Source organism: Penicillium citrinum (assembly GCF_028827155.1).
Source record: "Penicillium citrinum strain IBT 23319 chromosome Unknown utg000007l:1.0-2040159.0:1.0-2041076.0, whole genome shotgun sequence".
NCBI classification, from domain to species: domain Eukaryota; kingdom Fungi; phylum Ascomycota; class Eurotiomycetes; order Eurotiales; family Aspergillaceae; genus Penicillium; species Penicillium citrinum.
Window position 1 is genome coordinate 938,056 of NW_026622692.1, and position 18,273 is coordinate 956,328.

Below are 18,273 nucleotides of genomic sequence, written 5' to 3' on the forward strand. Positions count from 1 at the left end.
TCACATGATCTAAATGTCTACCTAGTACAGAGAGTACACGAGGAATGTTCATTTTTCGTACGGTTTGACTCTTTGAAACGTTAGTGTCAATACAGAATCATCATTATTACATAGATTAGTCGATCAACATCCGACTTTACCCTCTAACCGTGCGGGGTGTTTCATTAATTCTGCAGCTTTACGTCGAACGCGCATCGGCGCCCATCCAAACCAGCAGAAAAAGCGTAAGTACCCGAATCAACAAACCTACAACATCCAAGAATCATAACCCATGACGCGCCAGAAGCGGGCGAAAAAAGCGCAGCAAAAGAAAATGGCCAATCTGCTTGGTGGAATATTTTACCTCAGAACTCGGCTCAAGCACCAAGATCACAGGAATTAAGAATACTTGTCAGCTGCAATACCAACTGCTTACACTCTAGAGAATTAGTTTGCACATAGTGTACACTCGAGGGTTTATCAGGACCAGTCGTGAGTCTTGCCTCCCCACCATATGAGGCTTTTGCCATGGCTGAGGATGGGGACGCTATGACATCGTTATCAGTGCCTGGGAAACGAGTGGTATATGGAGTTGGCAGTGCCCTCCTCATTGCCTTACGAGTCCACATTCCGGTGAGGGATTTAGAACATTGCTTGGGATAAATGCCTCGTGTATGGAATATTTGAAGCGTAAGTGTATAGCGAGCGTATGTGAATGTTGATCCATGAGGATAAGCAGTCTGTAGGTGTATGTAGAATATTTACGGAGTACAGTATGTACCAATATGGTTTACATGGTGCCCGTTGGTAACTGTACAGTGCCTGCATGTACACAGTATGTATGTACATGAAAGTGCCAAGAATTGGTAGTCAACAGCATGTGTCAGACCAATGAGAAACGGCCGATAAGAAAGCCAGGGCCTTTGTCGATCTCCGACAAAAAGAGTCATCAACCAGATTTTCTGAGTTCCAAAGTACTCCATGAGGGACCACTTTGTATAATTCTTTCAAGTTGTTGGTGTTTTGTGAATACTGCCGTATTCCACTGGTTTGAATTCATTGTGTGACTAGGAGTTAGGGTATTCCATCTACCCTAGGGTATAGCATTCTACTGTAGGTGCCATATAGTCAGTCTATCTTTATCGAGATGACTAACCGCACACTACCATGGTGGCTAGGTGTTTCACCTATTCTTGTCCGCGCGGATGAATTGAAATAGAATCAGCGCGGCTGTGCAACACGATGTCCTAGCTGACTGTTCGCTCGCTCTAAATACTTCAAAGAAATAAAAATAAATAGAGAATTCGGGTTTGGCCGAGATTAAGATTTGATGGTCCGCCGGAGCGAGGAGGTAGGAGTATTATGTACTGGGAGGTCTCAGATATTCTTGGACAGGGCTGAAGGGGGAGAAATCGGAACCCTTCCATTTTGTGCAGCCCACTATAGCTCGCTCTCCCGCATTCTTCCTAAACACCCCGACATTTTGACACCGTGCTGAACAACCATTTGCTCCAAAATACGGGGGAGGAGCAAGTCGCCACTTTTTTAGACAGCACACAGAGCATATTGGTATGAATCTGGAGATATCCTTGTTCTACATAGTACAATGCTCTAACTGTACAGATGTGGTGATTCTTTCTTTATCGCACAATGCTATAATTTCTTTTATCCGCCCACACCACACAAACCCCCTTACTACCAAATGCGGATTTTCCCACATCTAAAATTAAAAAAAAAAAAAAAAAGAATTTAATTTTTTTTGTTTGATTTTTTTTTTACATAGCCGAGTACATGTAATCTAAATTCAAAACAGAATGGGTGAATCCATGGAGAAAACTCAACGTGACTCGTGATACCACCGAAATCCAGTGCCGTGGCCGGCATCGGGGCGGTTCCATTGGACCAAAAAACCGCGTGATTGGTGCTTCGGCGGAGGTTTCGAGAATGTTTTGCCACGCTCCACTTGGTCGACGACTCGAAGTGGCTGGGTGACGGGGGTCGATGAGGGTCGATGGAGTTGCGGATCGTATCGGTACTGACTGGTATCTGCGGTGCAGTTCCACAATGTCTGTGTATGGAGTACACGATGCAGATGGAGAGGTCGGTGGGTAGGGTATCGATGCATTACAGCCCATGGTAAAATGTGTATATCGCGCAATATTAGACACCGCTGCAGGTACGCCGTGGCCGATACGGTCTAGATGATGAATATCTGAAGAACTAGAACTTCATACGACTCCGGAGGAAGGTCGGAGGGGCATGCCACGCGGTAGCGTCAAAGTTATGATAACCAATCGTGCCATACAGTACGGAATACACTCAAGGATTACCCTAGGTCACTTAGCTGATCGAGCAATCGAGATATCAGTTAGTATCAATCCTTGTACTAAGGATTTCAACGGTGAATTGCTGATGTGATAGAGCTCAAGCAACTCTTCTGAAAGCTCGCTATGACCGTATCTACAGTGTGCATGATATTGGATCGTCAATGATCCTCGAAAGATATAGCATGTGCATGAGCGTCTGATAATTTAGAATTACGGTGAGAGGACCAGCTCATGATACTATTAGTAGTTTAATAAAAATTGATAGTTCAAATTGATTTATCTTTACTTATTTCTATAATCTATAATAACTCTAGCTCTCCCTGTACGATAGCAGATTAAGCTGCCACGCCACAGGTGTATCTACATATGTATACATACATACCATGCGAGTCCTTCATTGATATGCATCAGGCTAAAACGGTGTCTTCGCAATAATACTAGCATGAATCATTTATCCTCTCTGATGCTGCAGGATGCGAAGCAATGCAATATTCGTAAATATCCGATCAAAGAGGTACAACATGAGAGAGGTTTGTGCTTGACCGATTCGAGGGGTACGATCCCCCGGATTTTCCCCCTTCGGGATCCCATCCTACAAGTTGGATAAGACGTGGGGTTCCTCTACGGCTACAGGAGATCAGACGCGACAGCCCCTGACCAGATCTAGGAGGCAGATACGCGGATTGCTCCAATAGATAGCGTTGGATTTGATAAATTTGGAGGCCAGGGCGAGGCTCTAAGGTCATTCGCAAGTTGTTATCGGTCCAACGGGAGGAGGAGGATTGATCATATTACTGGGGCCCATTACAAGGTCTGGTCAATGATTGGACCTTGTCTAGTACAGTGACGGGCTATCACGAGTATCAAAAGAAAAAGCAATCAAATAGCAATTAAAAGGATCAAAGACAAATCAAAAAGAAACTGATTGATGGAGTCAGATATCCGCCGCCTTTCAAGTGGCGGTCTACATACCATATGCAGTATTACTGTTGAACCGCAGGCTACGATATACATTGAACTCGAAAATGCGGAGCTCGGACGACTCCATCCAGAAATCGACGGCCGAGGAACCAGTATGAAGCCTGAATGGATTTACATCGCGGATGATCGCTTGTGATTGTCGTGAACTTCTCGGCGACGACCGGGCACGGCAGCGTTTGTATGATGCTACGATGATGACACGGAAGGGTGGCGTTGAAATTCCGGTAGCTGGGGATTGAATCCCAAGAAACTGCGCTTGTCTCGCTTTGAAATTTTTGTGAATCATTTTTGATATTTTTTTTCAATTCGATATTTTTACACCACCCCCCTTTTTTTAAGTGATCCCCTTACGACGCACTTGTAGACTATCTTTATTAAAAGAAGCAAAATAACTCAAACATGCGACGAGCGATTTTTTTGTTTCCCCAACGACCCCGGTTTCGGGCAGGAGGAATGCATTTTAGTATGAGGCACTTTTGGCCCATGGCCGTATTAGGTATTACAGACCCGTCACAATACGTACATAAAATACCACTAGTCGATTTCGGGAGTGGCTGACCCGCGCCTTCCTCATTCTCCGTTTTCCCCCCCAAAAAGGCCAGTGACTAAATTTAAATCTTTATCTTTCCTCTCCCCCCCCTCCCCACCATCTAAAAACTCACCCTTCTCCCTCCTTTTGGATTTTCCATCCATCAGTTCTTTGTGCTTTTTCCAATCCTTCGGGATTTCTTTTATATCTTCTTAATACCAAAAAACTACCAGCTTGCCTTGCAAGTCTGATCACTCGTGTTTTTCAACGCTTCACATCACATCACCATTCATTATGGTACGTGTCTCCTCGGAGGAGTTTCTGACTCACTCACAATGAGTCAAGAATTTTCCAGTTTTGTTCAGAAAACTCGATCAGAATGCTAACTTTTATCTTTTTTCTCAACAGGCTGCTGATTCAACTGTCGTCTCCAACACGGAGAATGTGCGTTTGATTCTCGATGCTTTGGATTTCCACAATGGCCTTTGAGCCAGAGAGGAAATACATAATACTGACTTGCCCTGGGGGTGTTTAGCTCATGAAGTACATGTCTCTGGACCAACGCGGTCGCGTTCAAGCCGAATATATCTGGATTGACTCAACTGGTGGAACCCGCTCCAAGACCAAGGTATGTACTTATCGGCCTCATTTTCATCTTTTTCTTGTCTTCGCTACTGCTCCTCTATCTCGTGCATGAATGCGTGGTCTGGGCTTGCGGCGAAGTGTGGTGGCGTTCTCTTATCGAAAGCAATTCGATAAGCCGGAGATCCCCACGCGATGCCTGCAGCCTCCCGTATCACGTGTGAAAAAGAGGGGCATCGTCGTGGTTGTTATCGTCCTTAAGAGATAAAACAATCGGCTAATCAATGGATCACTCGCTAGACTCTCTCTAAGACCGTCAAATCCGTTGACCAGCTCCCCGAATGGAACTTCGACGGTTCCTCCACCGGCCAAGCCCCTGGTGACAACTCCGATGTCTACCTCCGTCCCGTCGCTATCTTCCCCGACCCCTTCCGCCAGGGCGACAACATCCTTGTTCTCTGCGAGACCTGGGACTCCGATGGTAGCCCCAACAAGTTCAACTACCGCCACGATGCTGCCCGTCTGATGGAGACCCACGCCAAGGAGGAGTTCTGGTTCGGTCTTGAACAAGAGTACACCCTTCTCGGCACCGACGGCTGGCCCTACGGCTGGCCCCGTGGTGGTTTCCCCGGTGCCCAGGGTCCCTACTACTGTGGTGTCGGTACTGGCAAGGTCTACTGCCGTGACATTGTTGAGGCTCACTACCGTGCCTGCCTGTACGCCGGCATCAACATCTCCGGTATCAACGCTGAGGTCATGCCCTCTCAGTGGGAGTACCAGGTCGGCCCCTGCCCTGGCATCGACAGTAAGTTTTGACAATATCCTGGTTTTTACCAATATCATAAGATAGAAGCTAACCGAGTTTCTAGTGGGTGACCACCTCTGGATGTCTCGTTTCATCCTTCACCGTGTCGCTGAGGAGTTCGGTGTCCGCATCTCCTTCGAGCCCAAGCCGATCAAGGGCGAGTGGAACGGTGCCGGTCTGCACAGCAACGTCTCTACTGCTTCCACCCGTGCTGAGGGCGGCATGAAGGCCATTGAGGCCGCCATGAAGAAGTTTGAGGCCCGCCACGTCGAGCACATTGCCGTCTATGGTGAGGGCAACGAGGAACGTCTCACTGGTCGTCATGAGACTGGTAACATCGACAAGTTCTCATATGGTGTCGCTGACCGTGGTGGCTCCATCCGCATTCCCCGCCAAGTCGCCAAGGACGGCAAGGGTTACTTTGAGGACCGCCGCCCCGCCTCCAACGCTGATCCTTACCAAATTACTGGTATCATCGTTGAGACAATGTGTGGTGGCCTCTAAATGGAAAAAACTCATCTGGTCTTAGCGTTCCGATACCCTCGGCATCAACGGGGAGTTCGGACCATGAGAGCGGCCTGACTGCGTGAGGGAGCCCATAGATTATTATCTTTTGTCCTTTGTCTCTTCTACTACTTTGCCGACTATCATCTGAACCCTATCCCATCCTTCTCCCGGCGCCAGGGTCCGCCTCTGCGTTCAGTTTCACTCCCTCGTTGCACTCGCCGAATCTCTTCGTTTTGTTTCTTTTAACCTCCCACACTGTGGGTTATGTGATACGTACAATAGCATAGAACAATTACATGGATGGAAAACAGAACCATCGTTTGAACCAACACCTCATTCCTATTTTCTTGAGTATAATTTGTAGATCTCGATGTGCATCTTCAAGTATACTATCTCGGGGCAAATCCGATATCAGAGTTGTAGAGTCCTTGCAGACATCAGACAGGGATGTCCCAAGTACCACATTGTATCGATGATGGGCCCCAAGCGTTATATCTTTACGCCATCACCATGGTCACCCATGGACTCGGGGCCTATGATCTGCCTACTCGTAATGCTTGATGTTCTCTCTCGGTTAATTTGAATATCAAGCCGAAGCCGAACCCCACATTCTAGAAACCCCGGGGTTCCACCACTAGACAGAGACAGACGCCAGACAATCATATTTCTCCGTCAACTTAATCGACACAATCGCCATTACGGTTCCTGGGTCTTGGTCAGAGATCCGTGATCTACATTCGCTAGCATCCTCAACTTCCCCATGCCAGACCAAGCAGGCATACGAAAGACGCTTATCCGAAGTTGTGAGTTCTGTCGTGCCAGAAAAGTTCGCTGTGACGGTCATCGACCGTCCTGCGAAACATGCTGTAATCATGGAAGAGACTGTGTCTATCAAATGACTTTACCGAAGCCAAGGTGAGTCTGATCTCCAAGCGAAATCGTGTTAGAAACTCCATTGATTTCTCGCTACAGACCTACAAAGGCAGTGATAAATGCTCTGCGTTCAGAGAACAAACGCCTTCTATCTTTCATTCAACGACTGGAAAGTGCAACTTCACCAGAAAAATTATGGCGAGCCCTTCACTCGGGCAAAGATAGAGCTTCGATTACGCTGCAGCAGGGGAATGCCACGTCGCCTGGCTATGGAGACGCCGAAGACATTGCTGATACTAGGGAAGAGCTCAGTGATAAAGCTGGTGAGTCAGGGCTTGCTCAGTCAGTGTCTCAACAACCGATCTTCGATACATCATCCTACATCTCAGTAGATGAATCCGGGGATTTGAACAGTTTCGGACCCTCATCCGCATGGCAAACCATCCCGTCTACCCTTTCATCTTCTCAGAGTGCAGCTACTACCAACGCGGAAAATGCATTAGTCGCTAACGCTGCTCTTTCACGACAACTGGAATCTCGATTGGCGACACTCGGTGACCTAGATGGTGTACCCATGGACTTAGCAACTCATCTTCTCGAGCTCCACTGGAATCGACAGCATCACACGTTTCTGTTAACGTATCGTCCTGCGATAATCCGTGACTTATTAAATGGCGGTGAATTTGGATCCAAGTTTCTACTGAACAGCATTTTTGCCTGCGCTAGCAAATTCTCTACTAAACCAGAGCTTAGAGAGACATTCGGCAATTCGGAAGAGGTGGGATTTAGATTCTTTCAACGGTGCGATGAACTGATAGTCCAAGAGAATCTCCTACTTCGACCAAGTCTAGCGACTATAGTCGGACTTTTATTGCTCGGATCAACGTATGTGGCTCGCGGTGTGACTACAAAAGGGTGGCTTCTTACAGGTTATGCCTTGCGAATGGTATATGACCTTGGCCTCCATATAGATCGCAAAACACCCGACGACAAAGCGATAGAAGAAGAAGTACGCAAGAGAATATTCTGGGGTGCTTTTGTCTGTGACAAACTTCAAAGTTTATATCTGGGAAGGCCATTTGCTATAAAATTGCGGGATGCACACGTCTCTCTTGAGTTCAAAGATATCATGGAAGAAAATGAACTTTGGACTCCATATGAGGATTCATCAGAGCATATTTGGAAAAGAGGCAGACCCCAATATCCGACATACTCGGTATCCTGTTTCCAGGGACTTTGTCTTCTCTCGAAGATTATGACTCGTATAATCGATGAGTTCTACGTTGTTGGTGCAACGGTGGAAAGCGCTCAATCGAGTCTACGAAGTATTGACGACCTATTACAGGAATGGGAGGAAAATCTCCCGGATGGACTACGGATAGATTCTCCAAGTCACACTTCTTCAAGAGTGAGCCATGCTCCGAATGTACTCTGCCTACACATAATTCATCACGCATTGAGAATACTTCTTCATCGCCCACTGGTGGCTGATACTCATCTGCGTTTGGCTTCACCTCCGGAAACATCATGGAAACAGTGCTCCGAGGCAGCAGAGAAGATTACACAGATAGTAGCTAGATACCGACAGCTATATACACTGAGGGGAGCCCCGTATCTCGTCAGCTACGGTCTCTACGTGGCGTGTACTATACATGCTCGCAACATAGGCGTGAATACCAACGAAATTATGAACGAGTGCCGGTTTACATTGGAGCAAAGTCTCCACTGGTTGGAAGAGTTGGCGGTCCCCAACCCGGCTGTTGAAAAGACAGTTCTCATTATCAAGAAGTTGATGAGTACAAGAGGGGTCACTCGGGATCTAACCCATGAAAATCCTGAGATACCAGCCGAAGAAGAGCGGCAACACAATGAGGAAGACCGTGTGGGTGATATCGTGTCAGATACACTAGGGGCAGATGCAGGTACAGGTCTATCAATGGAGCCCTATTTTTTCGATGACTGGAATGAGTCCTTTTCAGATGATCTTCTGTATGGGTTCTTGGAGCAGGATAGCTTTGACGATTGGCGTTAAATGCAAGCCTTTTGCAACTTGGAACAATTTGTTTTCTCAACGACATACGCCGCAACTTCACAGAATGCTTCCAAACCCGAAAATGATTGAGGAGAATCCTCTCTAAAACCTGTTTAGCCGAATCAACACACATCGACCCCGGTCCTAACAGCCTCAAGTTGGTACTGGGTAACTTCAAGCAGGACATAAAACAGGAAATAATTGCCCGCCCTTCTATTATACATAATGAGTTTGAGCGCAATTGCACCCAAAGATACCTATATTTCTAGGTAGAGGTTGATGGCTGGCTAGGTTGATGGACCATAGTATGTATCTAGGCGGCTAATAGCATCAATAAGACGAGGTTGTCATCCAAATATTAGGATTCCCATTAAAAATGGCAGAATAGTCATTTAAATACTCAGCTGTTGGATTCTACTAGATGTCTTGGTTTGATGTGTAGTATAAAAACCCTCACATCTCCAATCCAAACAAACATAATTGCTCAGTTGTGGCCCCACTACAAATTCAGCCTCGTCAGTGAACTAAATCATGTGATAATGTTTTGAGACATCAAATCCCTTGGGGCCGAATTTTTCCTTCTCATTATCTCCTATCCAGCTGGGATTCTGCATCGAAATGGCGTTCACTGACCTAGGCCAGATTCTACCACCCCTTCTTCTTCTATTCCCTTTGGGAATCGCAGTTTCTGCAGTTTCAATCATCTTTGGACTTCTAGCTTATGCTCTGGCGACGCTCGTAGTCTGCATGCTCAATGACTTGGGTTTCGATGTGATCGAACGATTCGAAAATTATTTTAGCAAGAAGAATTGGCGATCTGCGTTCGACCTCACTGTCTTGGTTGGCACATCCATGACAGCCTCAAATAAGGAGAAAGCATATTTGAAGGAGAAGAATGATTTGGCGGCTGAAGGAGCTCTCTTAGTTCAACGGCAAATTTATTTAGCAGAAGAGATGGAAAAAAAGCCCCGCGAAAATGAAGATGGAGCTGTACAGTCGGTGAACGAGGCCAAATCGCGTGAAATGGTTGATGAGCTGGAGAAGCTATCCGCCAAACTGCAAGAGAATTGGACTAAGCTTAAGGAGTTGCTGAGAAAACAGCCCAAAGGTGTTATGATTCGAGAAGATATGAGGAAAAGTCCTAGTGATTATCTACGAGATGGGAGAGCAATGTGCAAGGCGAGGAACGGCTGCTGTGCGCGAGATTGTCAATGCTGTGATAAAGCGCGCATCTGGCGAGATTATCATACGGATCGACCTCCAGTCTATCTGTACTCGCATTGCACAAATGAATGTGGGTGCTGTATTCGACTTGAGAAATACGTCTTTTCCTGTGAGCCCAACAAAGTGCTCGAGAACAGCGAGATACAACCAGAGACGTATACTCAAGACGAAAAAAGCTAAACAGGAAGATGAAATCTGCGTGATCTGATCCGATCAAATAATCCGATCAAATAAGATTCATTAAGATTGATCTGAGCAAGGATGAAAAAAATTCTTCTATATACTGCATACTTCCATTAATGGCCGACATTCTTCGCGCGACGCATCCACCGACTCACTCCCGACCCCAGGCCCTTTAGTCCGCGCTGTTCAACCTCCCGCGCGGCTGCTCCGTCAAGATCATCAGTGCGGCGTTGATGACGATCAAGGATACGTACAAGAATCTGCATAAGAACTGCGGCCAATATACTGGCGATCAAGATTCCGACCATAACCAGGTTACTCTTTCGGTACTTTTGACGGCCCGGAGCCTCATAGTCACTCGTCCAACCTGAGTAGAGAGCATACGTTGTCAAAATACTACCCAGGTTGCCCCATCCAGAGACTACAGCAGACGCAGCTGCCACGCCGACTTCGCCATGTCGCGGCTGGAAAATCTCGGCGGTCCATGTCATGGTGATTGGAACAGTAGGGCCAAGACCAAAGCCGACGATCAGCAGACCACCATAGCGGGGCCAGGGATTCTCTTCGCTGCCCGCGTAGCTAGTCAGAAGCAAGCCGAGGATCTGAAGCAAAACCGGAATAGAAAAGAAAAGAGCACGATGACGATGGAAGCGGTCCGAGAAAGGTGTGACGATGACAATAGCAATCAAATCCATCTGTATATCAATTAGTTCTAGTTCGTTTGCCAGAGGGTGAGAGGAGGAAAGCACGTACAATCCAAATGGGAGCAGTCAATAAGCTGATCACAACACCGCTCAAATTCGGGTTGATCGCCTGGATGATCAAGTTTGCGTATAGCTGAACACCGATACCGACTCCAACGACTCCGAAGTACATGATGAGAAGGGGCCAAAGTCGCCAGTCCATGAAGACACGCAGAAGATCCATCCACGACCAGTTAGGACTATGATAAACACGCTTCATGTCCTGGTAGTGGACTACGGCGTCTTCACCGGTCAAGGCAGGAGGAGTATCTGGCAGCCATCTTAAAAGCTTGTGACGCCTGGGAAGTGGTTCTCCGGGTGGAGTGGGACGGTCTGGCAACCACCACAGCTGGCCGAATCCGAGGGCAATTGTGACAACACCCCAAATGAGGAACATCCACTGGAAACCAACATATCCCTTTGCGCCATCCATTTTCTGGAAACCGGCAGAGACGAGGCCAACAACAGCAGCTGAAACCTGCGAAGCAGTAAAATAATAGCCGATCCGTTTACCAATTCGCGAAGGCGGATAAAATAAAGTGAGATAGTACGTCATGCCTGGCCAAAGACCAGCTTCAACGATACCAAGAAGGAGACGTAGGAGACTGGGTATAGGTTAGTATAGAGCTCGAGTGTGCAATTTGGCGAGAGTTTATACTCACTAAAAACTCCATTCAGCTTTCATGGCAGTCATGCAAGTACCAATCAAGCCAACACTGAGCACAATCCGGCTCATCCAGACGTGGGGGCTCAAACGAGTCATCACCAGATTAGATGGCACATCGAATACCACATAGCCAACGTAAAAGAGCGCAAGGGCCGTGGAGATCTGATGCGGAGTCAGATTCAGAACAGTTCCAAGATCGTGCCCTGAGTCCTCATTCATGGTCTGTGCAAGGCCGACATTAGAACGGATAGCGGAACAGAGGAAGTAAAGGACCCAGAATGCAGAAATGATTCGACGATCCAGTTTTCTATTATCATTCATTAGAATTATGGTGTATTCTTTGTGCTCCATGCGATTTCTGGCTCACCTGTAGATTCGTTCGATGTTAGCCACGTCGAAATGACCTGGCTCGAGATCATCTTCCAAGGCTCTGGATGCTTGCAATTGCTCATTGATGTCCTCGGAGACAGGGCCTTTGCCGCCGTCTTCGGGTGCCATAGTCGCCATTTTGATTCAGAGCCCTATGTTTGAGCAATCCTCCCCATGAAGTGGGTTGAATTAGGGTTGGCGTAGAATATATGAAAAAAATCACACTCCTACGGAGAACCAATTAGCGGGTGGTCTTTCCGATGGCCTGAATGAGTCGGGAACTTTGCCGAGGTTCTCAAGACACTCCGAACTGCGCTAGAGGAAAAAAAAGAAACAAAAACAAATACCACGAGAAAGAGAGTACACATCGCATAGACCTACCTGGAAACGAACTGGCTGATAGTATTCTCGGACAACTCCGCGTTGGCACGGAAGTTCGTCAACGAGGAACCAAAGAAAAAAAGTTGGGAAGGCGGAGACGTTTGCAGATCTGATAAAGCATATGACTCAACTCCAATCCACGCAGTTTATTCCAGACAAAAGAAACAAAATAGAGGATAAGAGTAGGAGAGGAGAGGAGAGGAGAGGGGAGCAGAGGGGAACAAAACTATGCAAAACTATTTAGTTGTCAAATACAGTTCATCTTGGGAAAGAAAAACCTACCGATGGAGCGTCCGACTCTCGGCGCGCGCACGAGTGGACGGAGAAGCTTTCCCAACGGGCTACTTTGCGCTCACCGAGGATAAGATTCAAGCCTCATCCGAATTCTTTTCAGGTCCGGCCTGAGTAGATCTCCGGAAAGTTGGTACTTCCGATCAGGTCACCTCCCTTGCGTTGATCGGCGCCTGTCAGATATCATTCCAAGGTTATCTTCACCAGATCCATTCTAGAGGGTATTCTAGACTTCCAGCAATTTACTTTATTTACAGCCAATATGTACCCCATTCTTTATTCTATTTTTTTTTTTTTTGTGCTACCTTTTTGCTTTCGAATTATGTACAGTAGAAAGATGATTGTATTTTCTCTCAGCCACGATATCCGTAGAAATTTGCTGATGATTCTGACACTCTTTGATTTATGGCAATCACCTTTGTATCCCACCCTTCGTTCTGGGATTACAAGTAGAGCCACTTAGTGATTTTCCATCGCCGGTCTCGGTAATTGCACGTGACTTGGAATAATTGCCTTGTTTCACAGGCATAAATAGCTCTTGGTTGTTATGTAAGCAACCTTAGAAAGGATGTGACCAATCAACTGACCTTACTTCAAGTAACTATGTAAAGCCACGAAGTTCGTCGCTTTGTAATTTGAGGTATAAAATGATAATCGGGAAGATAATACGCAATTAATGTGGTATGAGAAGTGTCCAATTTGTTTTCCATGCATTCAAGTAGGGTGTGAAGAGCTACTTTGTTAGTATAATACGTATAGTGAGCAGGTCTGTTTTACGCTGTTGAACTGCTCAGAGTTAGCCAAAGCTATATAGTCGGAAGTATTCAAACAGCAGAAGGTCCATGGACATGTATTCCCTTCACCTTTCAAACTAGTACTTTCTTACTAAATTATATGCTATATGACTTCTTGGATCAAGAAGTTCCCTTCTCCTCAAGACCTCGTATTCGGACACGCTAGTTAATCCCCAGGTAGCACCAAATAATCACGAGGCCGGCTAGCCCTAAAACCCTGAATCATATATTCCGCAAGCCTCAAAAGCGACCTAATTATCGCCCTGGGCACTGGGCAGCATGCGCAGAATTAGTTGCCTTGGCAGCTATACGAAATCGGATATTATTTGTCTAGGAACCAACCATGACCTTTCGCTATCACGGATTGATCATCGAGGCACAAGAAGTTAGGGTATATGCCAAGCATAATGCCTCGTATTTCCTCACTATTTTCCCTGAGCACCCAGCCACAAACTCGGGGGTTTCCATTCAGAGTCAGAATTGTCGGTTCCAGGGTTTATACGAAGTGCACCGTGCCCTCGTTCATTCGAACCGGCAGATGGCGCCTCCGCAAGTCCTAGAGCCGCAACGTCCCATCCAAAACCTATTTAAACCTTACGAGTTTCCCTGCGGCGCCCGAACCTGTTCCACTTCTGAGGCAAACGATACTTACCCTTTTAAAACAAAAAAGAGGGCCAAGACCTGAAGTTGCGATGATGAAACTCATGGCGAAGCAGGCGGGATTCCTGCTCCTTCTCGCAGGAATTGTGACAGGCGAGGATCTCGTGAACGAAGAGCGTCTCTCTTATAATGCAAGTATCGAAGAAGCTAGCATTGGTGCACTCTCGACTCGTGATCTTTTTGGACTCGACAAACGTGCCTATGAATGCAGTATAGGTTATAGTTCGTGCGCTTATGATTCATCGCGTTGCTGTCCTTCGGCCAAGCGGTGCTGTGGGACTGGATACTGCGCCTATTCGAATGAAGTTTGCTGCGCTGATAGAGGAACCTGTCCCATTGGGTACAATTGTTGTGGAACCAACAATTGCTCCCCCAAGGACGGTGAATGCTGCAGTGATGGGAAATATTGTCGTGCGGGCTATAAGTGTATGATTTACAATGGCAGACGAGTTTGTTGTCCAAATTCGGGATGCGTTGGAACCTATGATTCAGGCGACTCTTCGAGTGGTTCTACCGCGACAGATACTGTGACTGGGACAGAGGTCGAGACAATGACTACGACGACAGCAACGTATCGCTATCACTCATACTACTATACAACCTACTATTGGTCAGTTCTACTAATTTCATAATGGTGATAAATGTGTGCTTGTTACTAAAGGTTTACTGCAGGACCTACTGGTACTACTATTGGACCTCTTTCTCTCCATACACAGTGAAGACTGTGACGTCCACGAAGACCACGACAACGACCAGATGGTCTGCTTACGCGACTGCCAGTGCTGAGGCAAGCGAATCCTTTGAGTATTTCATCACGGCGAGACTCACTCCTCCATATTCTGCTACTTCTTTGAAGAGTTCTACCGATCCCGTCACGATATCGACAAGATCTAGTGATACAACCACTGCATCTGCTACTAACACGATTTCGATACCACTTGCCAATGATGATACCGGCTCCTCGAACAATGGTGGTGTGAATGGCGCACCTGTTGGGCATTACGCAAATGGTGCCATTGCATTGACTGGTGCTATTGCAGCATGTATCATTGGTGGATTGGCTTTTGGTCTGTAAAAGGCTAGGAACAAGACACTGATGGGGTGTTTGCAGCTGATGATACCAAAATATATGATATGTGATATCCCGAAATGAGACTCAACTTTTGCCGAAATTTCCAAGTTTGCCCTGGCGATGCTCAACCTTGCCAGTGACTATTCACGAGCTAGTAACGCTGAGTATCCATTAATAATCTGTCTCTAGGAACCATATAGACTAATGCAAGTTGAGTGTTGATTTAAGGTGCTGTATAAGTGTGTTGTATCTTTTTATTATTCAAAAAAAGTTCAAGCAACACCATAACATGGACCATTCGCTGGCATGGCCATTCTGACCTTTTGCTCAATGTCCATGGGCCATATGCGTGTACTTTGGGGGCTGTAGAAGATCTTTCACATACATACATAGTACAGCTTGTAGGATTATCTCAGGAAGAGCCCGATTTCACGCATTCTTATGGAAGTCAAAGACGTACCCATTGAAAATTGATCATACGATCGCTTGTTTCTCCTCGATCGATACATTGCCGCGATAACCCATTCAAGGGACAAAGATAGAGACTGAGAAAATTCAACTTCCGTTGCATGGTCTCGGGTGTCGGCCGCGGACTGTAAGCACTATCGCTGAAAAGGGTAAAGGCACTGCCAGATCAATCAGATAACTGGAGATAACTCGGACCACAATCAATCAAGTGGGTCTGATTGAATCCTTTTGTGTATGTGATCACGCTAAATGCAAAACTCAGAAGCAAAGGTGGTGGGGAATTTGTATTGGACGAGGCCCTTGAATGGCTCCTTGTAAGCCAAGCGTGCTAAGGATAATTTAGAACCGGCCTCGTTTTCCATAATGTGTCCAAAGCCGGTGATCGCCGGTATTGCTACCCTAAAGATGCAGGTTTTCATCAAATAGCAAGCCAATTGGGACACTAGACTCTTGCTCTAGCCAAGTTCCAGGGGCGATTTCCAGGCGACGCGTGAAGAGCTTGCAATTTGCGGTTTTTGCCGCCTCATGGTGGATGCTACACAGATCGAAAGCAATGGGACCGAGCGAGACTCCTAGCCAGCCTTGCACTCATATAAACTCTTGCATCTCTCTTTTTCCTTTTTGCTTTACCACCAACCCTGCCAGTACATCTTTACCTTGAGTGATTTCTGCATCGTCTTTCGCGTTGCGTTGAGGCCTGCGTTGTCGTAAAGCTATAACGCACACGCACTGCACTATGGCCATTAGAAAGCGATTCATCAACCCTTTTACAGACAAAGTGTCTTCCAAGGGCCAGTCTGCTGCCGAGCAAGATATCGAAACACCAGCCGACCAAAAGGCTCCAGCTGAGAGCTTGCACGAGGCTGATAAATCACCCTCTGACGATGAAATTGTCGATAAGAATGCACAATCAGGTACACAGAAAGCACAGGCGAGTACTAGGGCCTGGACAAGGAAGACTTTGATTGCGGCATATATTCTGTAGGTCTCATTAAGTTCTGTGTTTTGAACTGGTGTCTAACATAGAGCAAAAGTATGTGGATTGTCAGCTTTCTGCAAGATTTCAGCTCTGGCATGCTGGGTGTTCTGTCGCCCTACGTCTATAGTGATTTCCAATTGCACTCTCTTACCGGTCTGACTCTGGTTATCGCATCCTTGATATCCGCCCTTATCAAGTTCCCCTATGCAAAACTCATGGATATTTGGGGGCGACCTCAAGCTTTTGCTCTCAGTATTGGATCCCTGACTCTCGGACTTGTCATGATGTCCGCTTGCAAGAACGTCCAGACCTATTGTGCGGCTCAAGTGTTCTATCAGATTGGATTTAGCTGTGTCGACTTCTCCATGACCATTTTCATTGCCGATACAACAGCCCTTCGCAACCGTGCATTCTGGATTGCTTATGCTGCATCCCCGTATCTAATCACTCCCTGGATTTACGGCTACGCTTGTGATCAAATCCTCGCCCCGGGAGGTATTGGATATCGATGGGGATTCGGCGTCTTCGCGATCGTTATGCCTGTTGTTAGTACGCCGCTATGGGCTTTGTGGTACTATATCGAGAAGAAGGCTCAGAAGATGGACTTGGTGGAGAAGAGCAGTGGTCGTACGCTGTGGCAGTCGATCGTTCACTACTTTATTGAGTTCGATGTCATCGGGCTGCTGATTGTCACCACTGGATTCTCTCTTTTCCTGCTAGCCTTTAATCTCTACTCCTACCAGGCGCAGCAGTGGAAGTCTCCCATGATCATATGCTTCATCATCTTTGGGTTCCTCCTGATCATCGCCTTCACCCTCTGGGAGAGATTCTTGGCCCCTGTGAAGTTCATGCCATGGGAGCTAATTAAGAACAGAACTGTTTTCTTCACATTTGCCATGGTCAACTCACTGTATTTGGCCTGGTATATTTGGGATAACTATTTCCTCTCGCTTCTGCAGGTCTTGTTCAACCAAAGCGTTCAAAATGCCACATACATCTCCAATATATACACTATTGGGTCAACATTCTGGTGTATCATCTTTGGTGCCATTCTCCGCTATAATGGTCGCATTAAGTGGTGGGCAGTCTGCTTTGGTGTTCCTCTGACTATCCTGGGTGTCGGGCTTATGATCAAATTCCGTCAGCCGGATTCAAGCATTGGATACATTGTGATGTGTCAAATCTTCGTTGCTTTTGGTGGAGGTACGTTGGTTATTTGTGAGCAAATGACTGTTATGGCTGTTTCTTTGCAACGCAATATCCCCGCTGTCTTAGCCATGGAAGGAGTTGTTTCAGGCATTGGAAGTTCCATCGGAGGAACTGTGGCTGTCGCGATGTGGACCGGGATATTCCCAGCGAAGCTCAAGGAATTCCTTCCTGCGTCTGTTCAGGCAGACTTTGCTGGAATTTATGGCTCCTTGGAAACACAACAATCTTATGAGCGAGGATCGCCCGTACGGAACGCGATTGACCATGCCTATGGAGAAACCCAGCGCCTAATGTTGATAACGGCAACCTGTCTCTATCTTATTACGTGGACCTCATGTTTCCTCTGGAAAAACATAGACGTGCGAAAGATGAAGCAACAGGTTCACGGCGTCCATTTATAAGCTATATGTATGCTTCATACCTACGCATCTACGGATGCTGGGCTGACATAGCTGTCAATATTGCCGTAAAATTCAACAATGAGATTCATTATATCTGCCATGACGTCGATACAAGTCGTGTATAAGATCCCAGGAGCAGTCCTGAAGACTCAGCCTCGAACTCTTCTGGTCATCATCCATGCAGAAAAGCATGATTATGCAAACATGGGTATAAATA

The 18,273-nt window shown here is 46.6% G+C and overlaps 6 protein-coding genes across 6 annotated transcripts; 5 read left to right on the forward strand and 1 right to left on the reverse strand.

Annotated features, from left to right (window-relative positions):
* Positions 1-4,110: 4,110 nt before the first annotated feature.
* Positions 4,111-5,707, forward strand: glnA (glutamate--ammonia ligase; the record flags this gene model as incomplete). Its single annotated transcript, XM_056646932.1, has 5 exons — positions 4,111-4,113; positions 4,225-4,260; positions 4,352-4,444; positions 4,699-5,203; positions 5,268-5,707. 5 exons carry the CDS (start codon positions 4,111-4,113, stop codon positions 5,705-5,707), a joined length of 1,077 nt encoding a protein of 358 aa, XP_056498483.1.
* An 898-nt stretch (positions 5,708-6,605) lies between these two features.
* Positions 6,606-8,615, forward strand: N7469_008015 (fungal specific transcription factor domain-containing protein; the record flags this gene model as incomplete). The annotated part of the gene is made up of 2 exons (XM_056646933.1): positions 6,606-6,625; positions 6,683-8,615. The coding sequence occupies 2 exons, from the start codon at positions 6,606-6,608 to the stop codon at positions 8,613-8,615; spliced, it is 1,953 nt and encodes a 650-aa protein (XP_056498484.1).
* Positions 8,616-9,233: 618 nt separating this feature from the next.
* On the forward strand, positions 9,234-10,019 carry N7469_008016 (uncharacterized protein; the record flags this gene model as incomplete). The annotated part of the gene is made up of 1 exon (XM_056646934.1): positions 9,234-10,019. One exon carries the CDS (start codon positions 9,234-9,236, stop codon positions 10,017-10,019), a length of 786 nt encoding a protein of 261 aa, XP_056498485.1.
* Positions 10,020-10,135: 116 nt separating this feature from the next.
* Positions 10,136-11,939, reverse strand: N7469_008017 (putative MFS transporter; the record flags this gene model as incomplete). Its single annotated transcript, XM_056646935.1, has 4 exons — positions 10,136-10,717; positions 10,776-11,370; positions 11,428-11,739; positions 11,800-11,939. 4 exons carry the CDS (start codon positions 11,937-11,939, stop codon positions 10,136-10,138), a joined length of 1,629 nt encoding a protein of 542 aa, XP_056498486.1.
* Positions 11,940-13,971: 2,032 nt separating this feature from the next.
* N7469_008018 (uncharacterized protein) lies at positions 13,972-15,002 on the forward strand (the record flags this gene model as incomplete). Its single annotated transcript, XM_056646936.1, has 2 exons — positions 13,972-14,537; positions 14,600-15,002. The coding sequence occupies 2 exons, from the start codon at positions 13,972-13,974 to the stop codon at positions 15,000-15,002; spliced, it is 969 nt and encodes a 322-aa protein (XP_056498487.1).
* Positions 15,003-16,203: 1,201 nt separating this feature from the next.
* On the forward strand, positions 16,204-18,056 carry N7469_008019 (MFS general substrate transporter; the record flags this gene model as incomplete). Its single annotated transcript, XM_056646937.1, has 2 exons — positions 16,204-16,448; positions 16,502-18,056. The coding sequence occupies 2 exons, from the start codon at positions 16,204-16,206 to the stop codon at positions 18,054-18,056; spliced, it is 1,800 nt and encodes a 599-aa protein (XP_056498488.1).
* Positions 18,057-18,273: the final 217 nt, after the last annotated feature.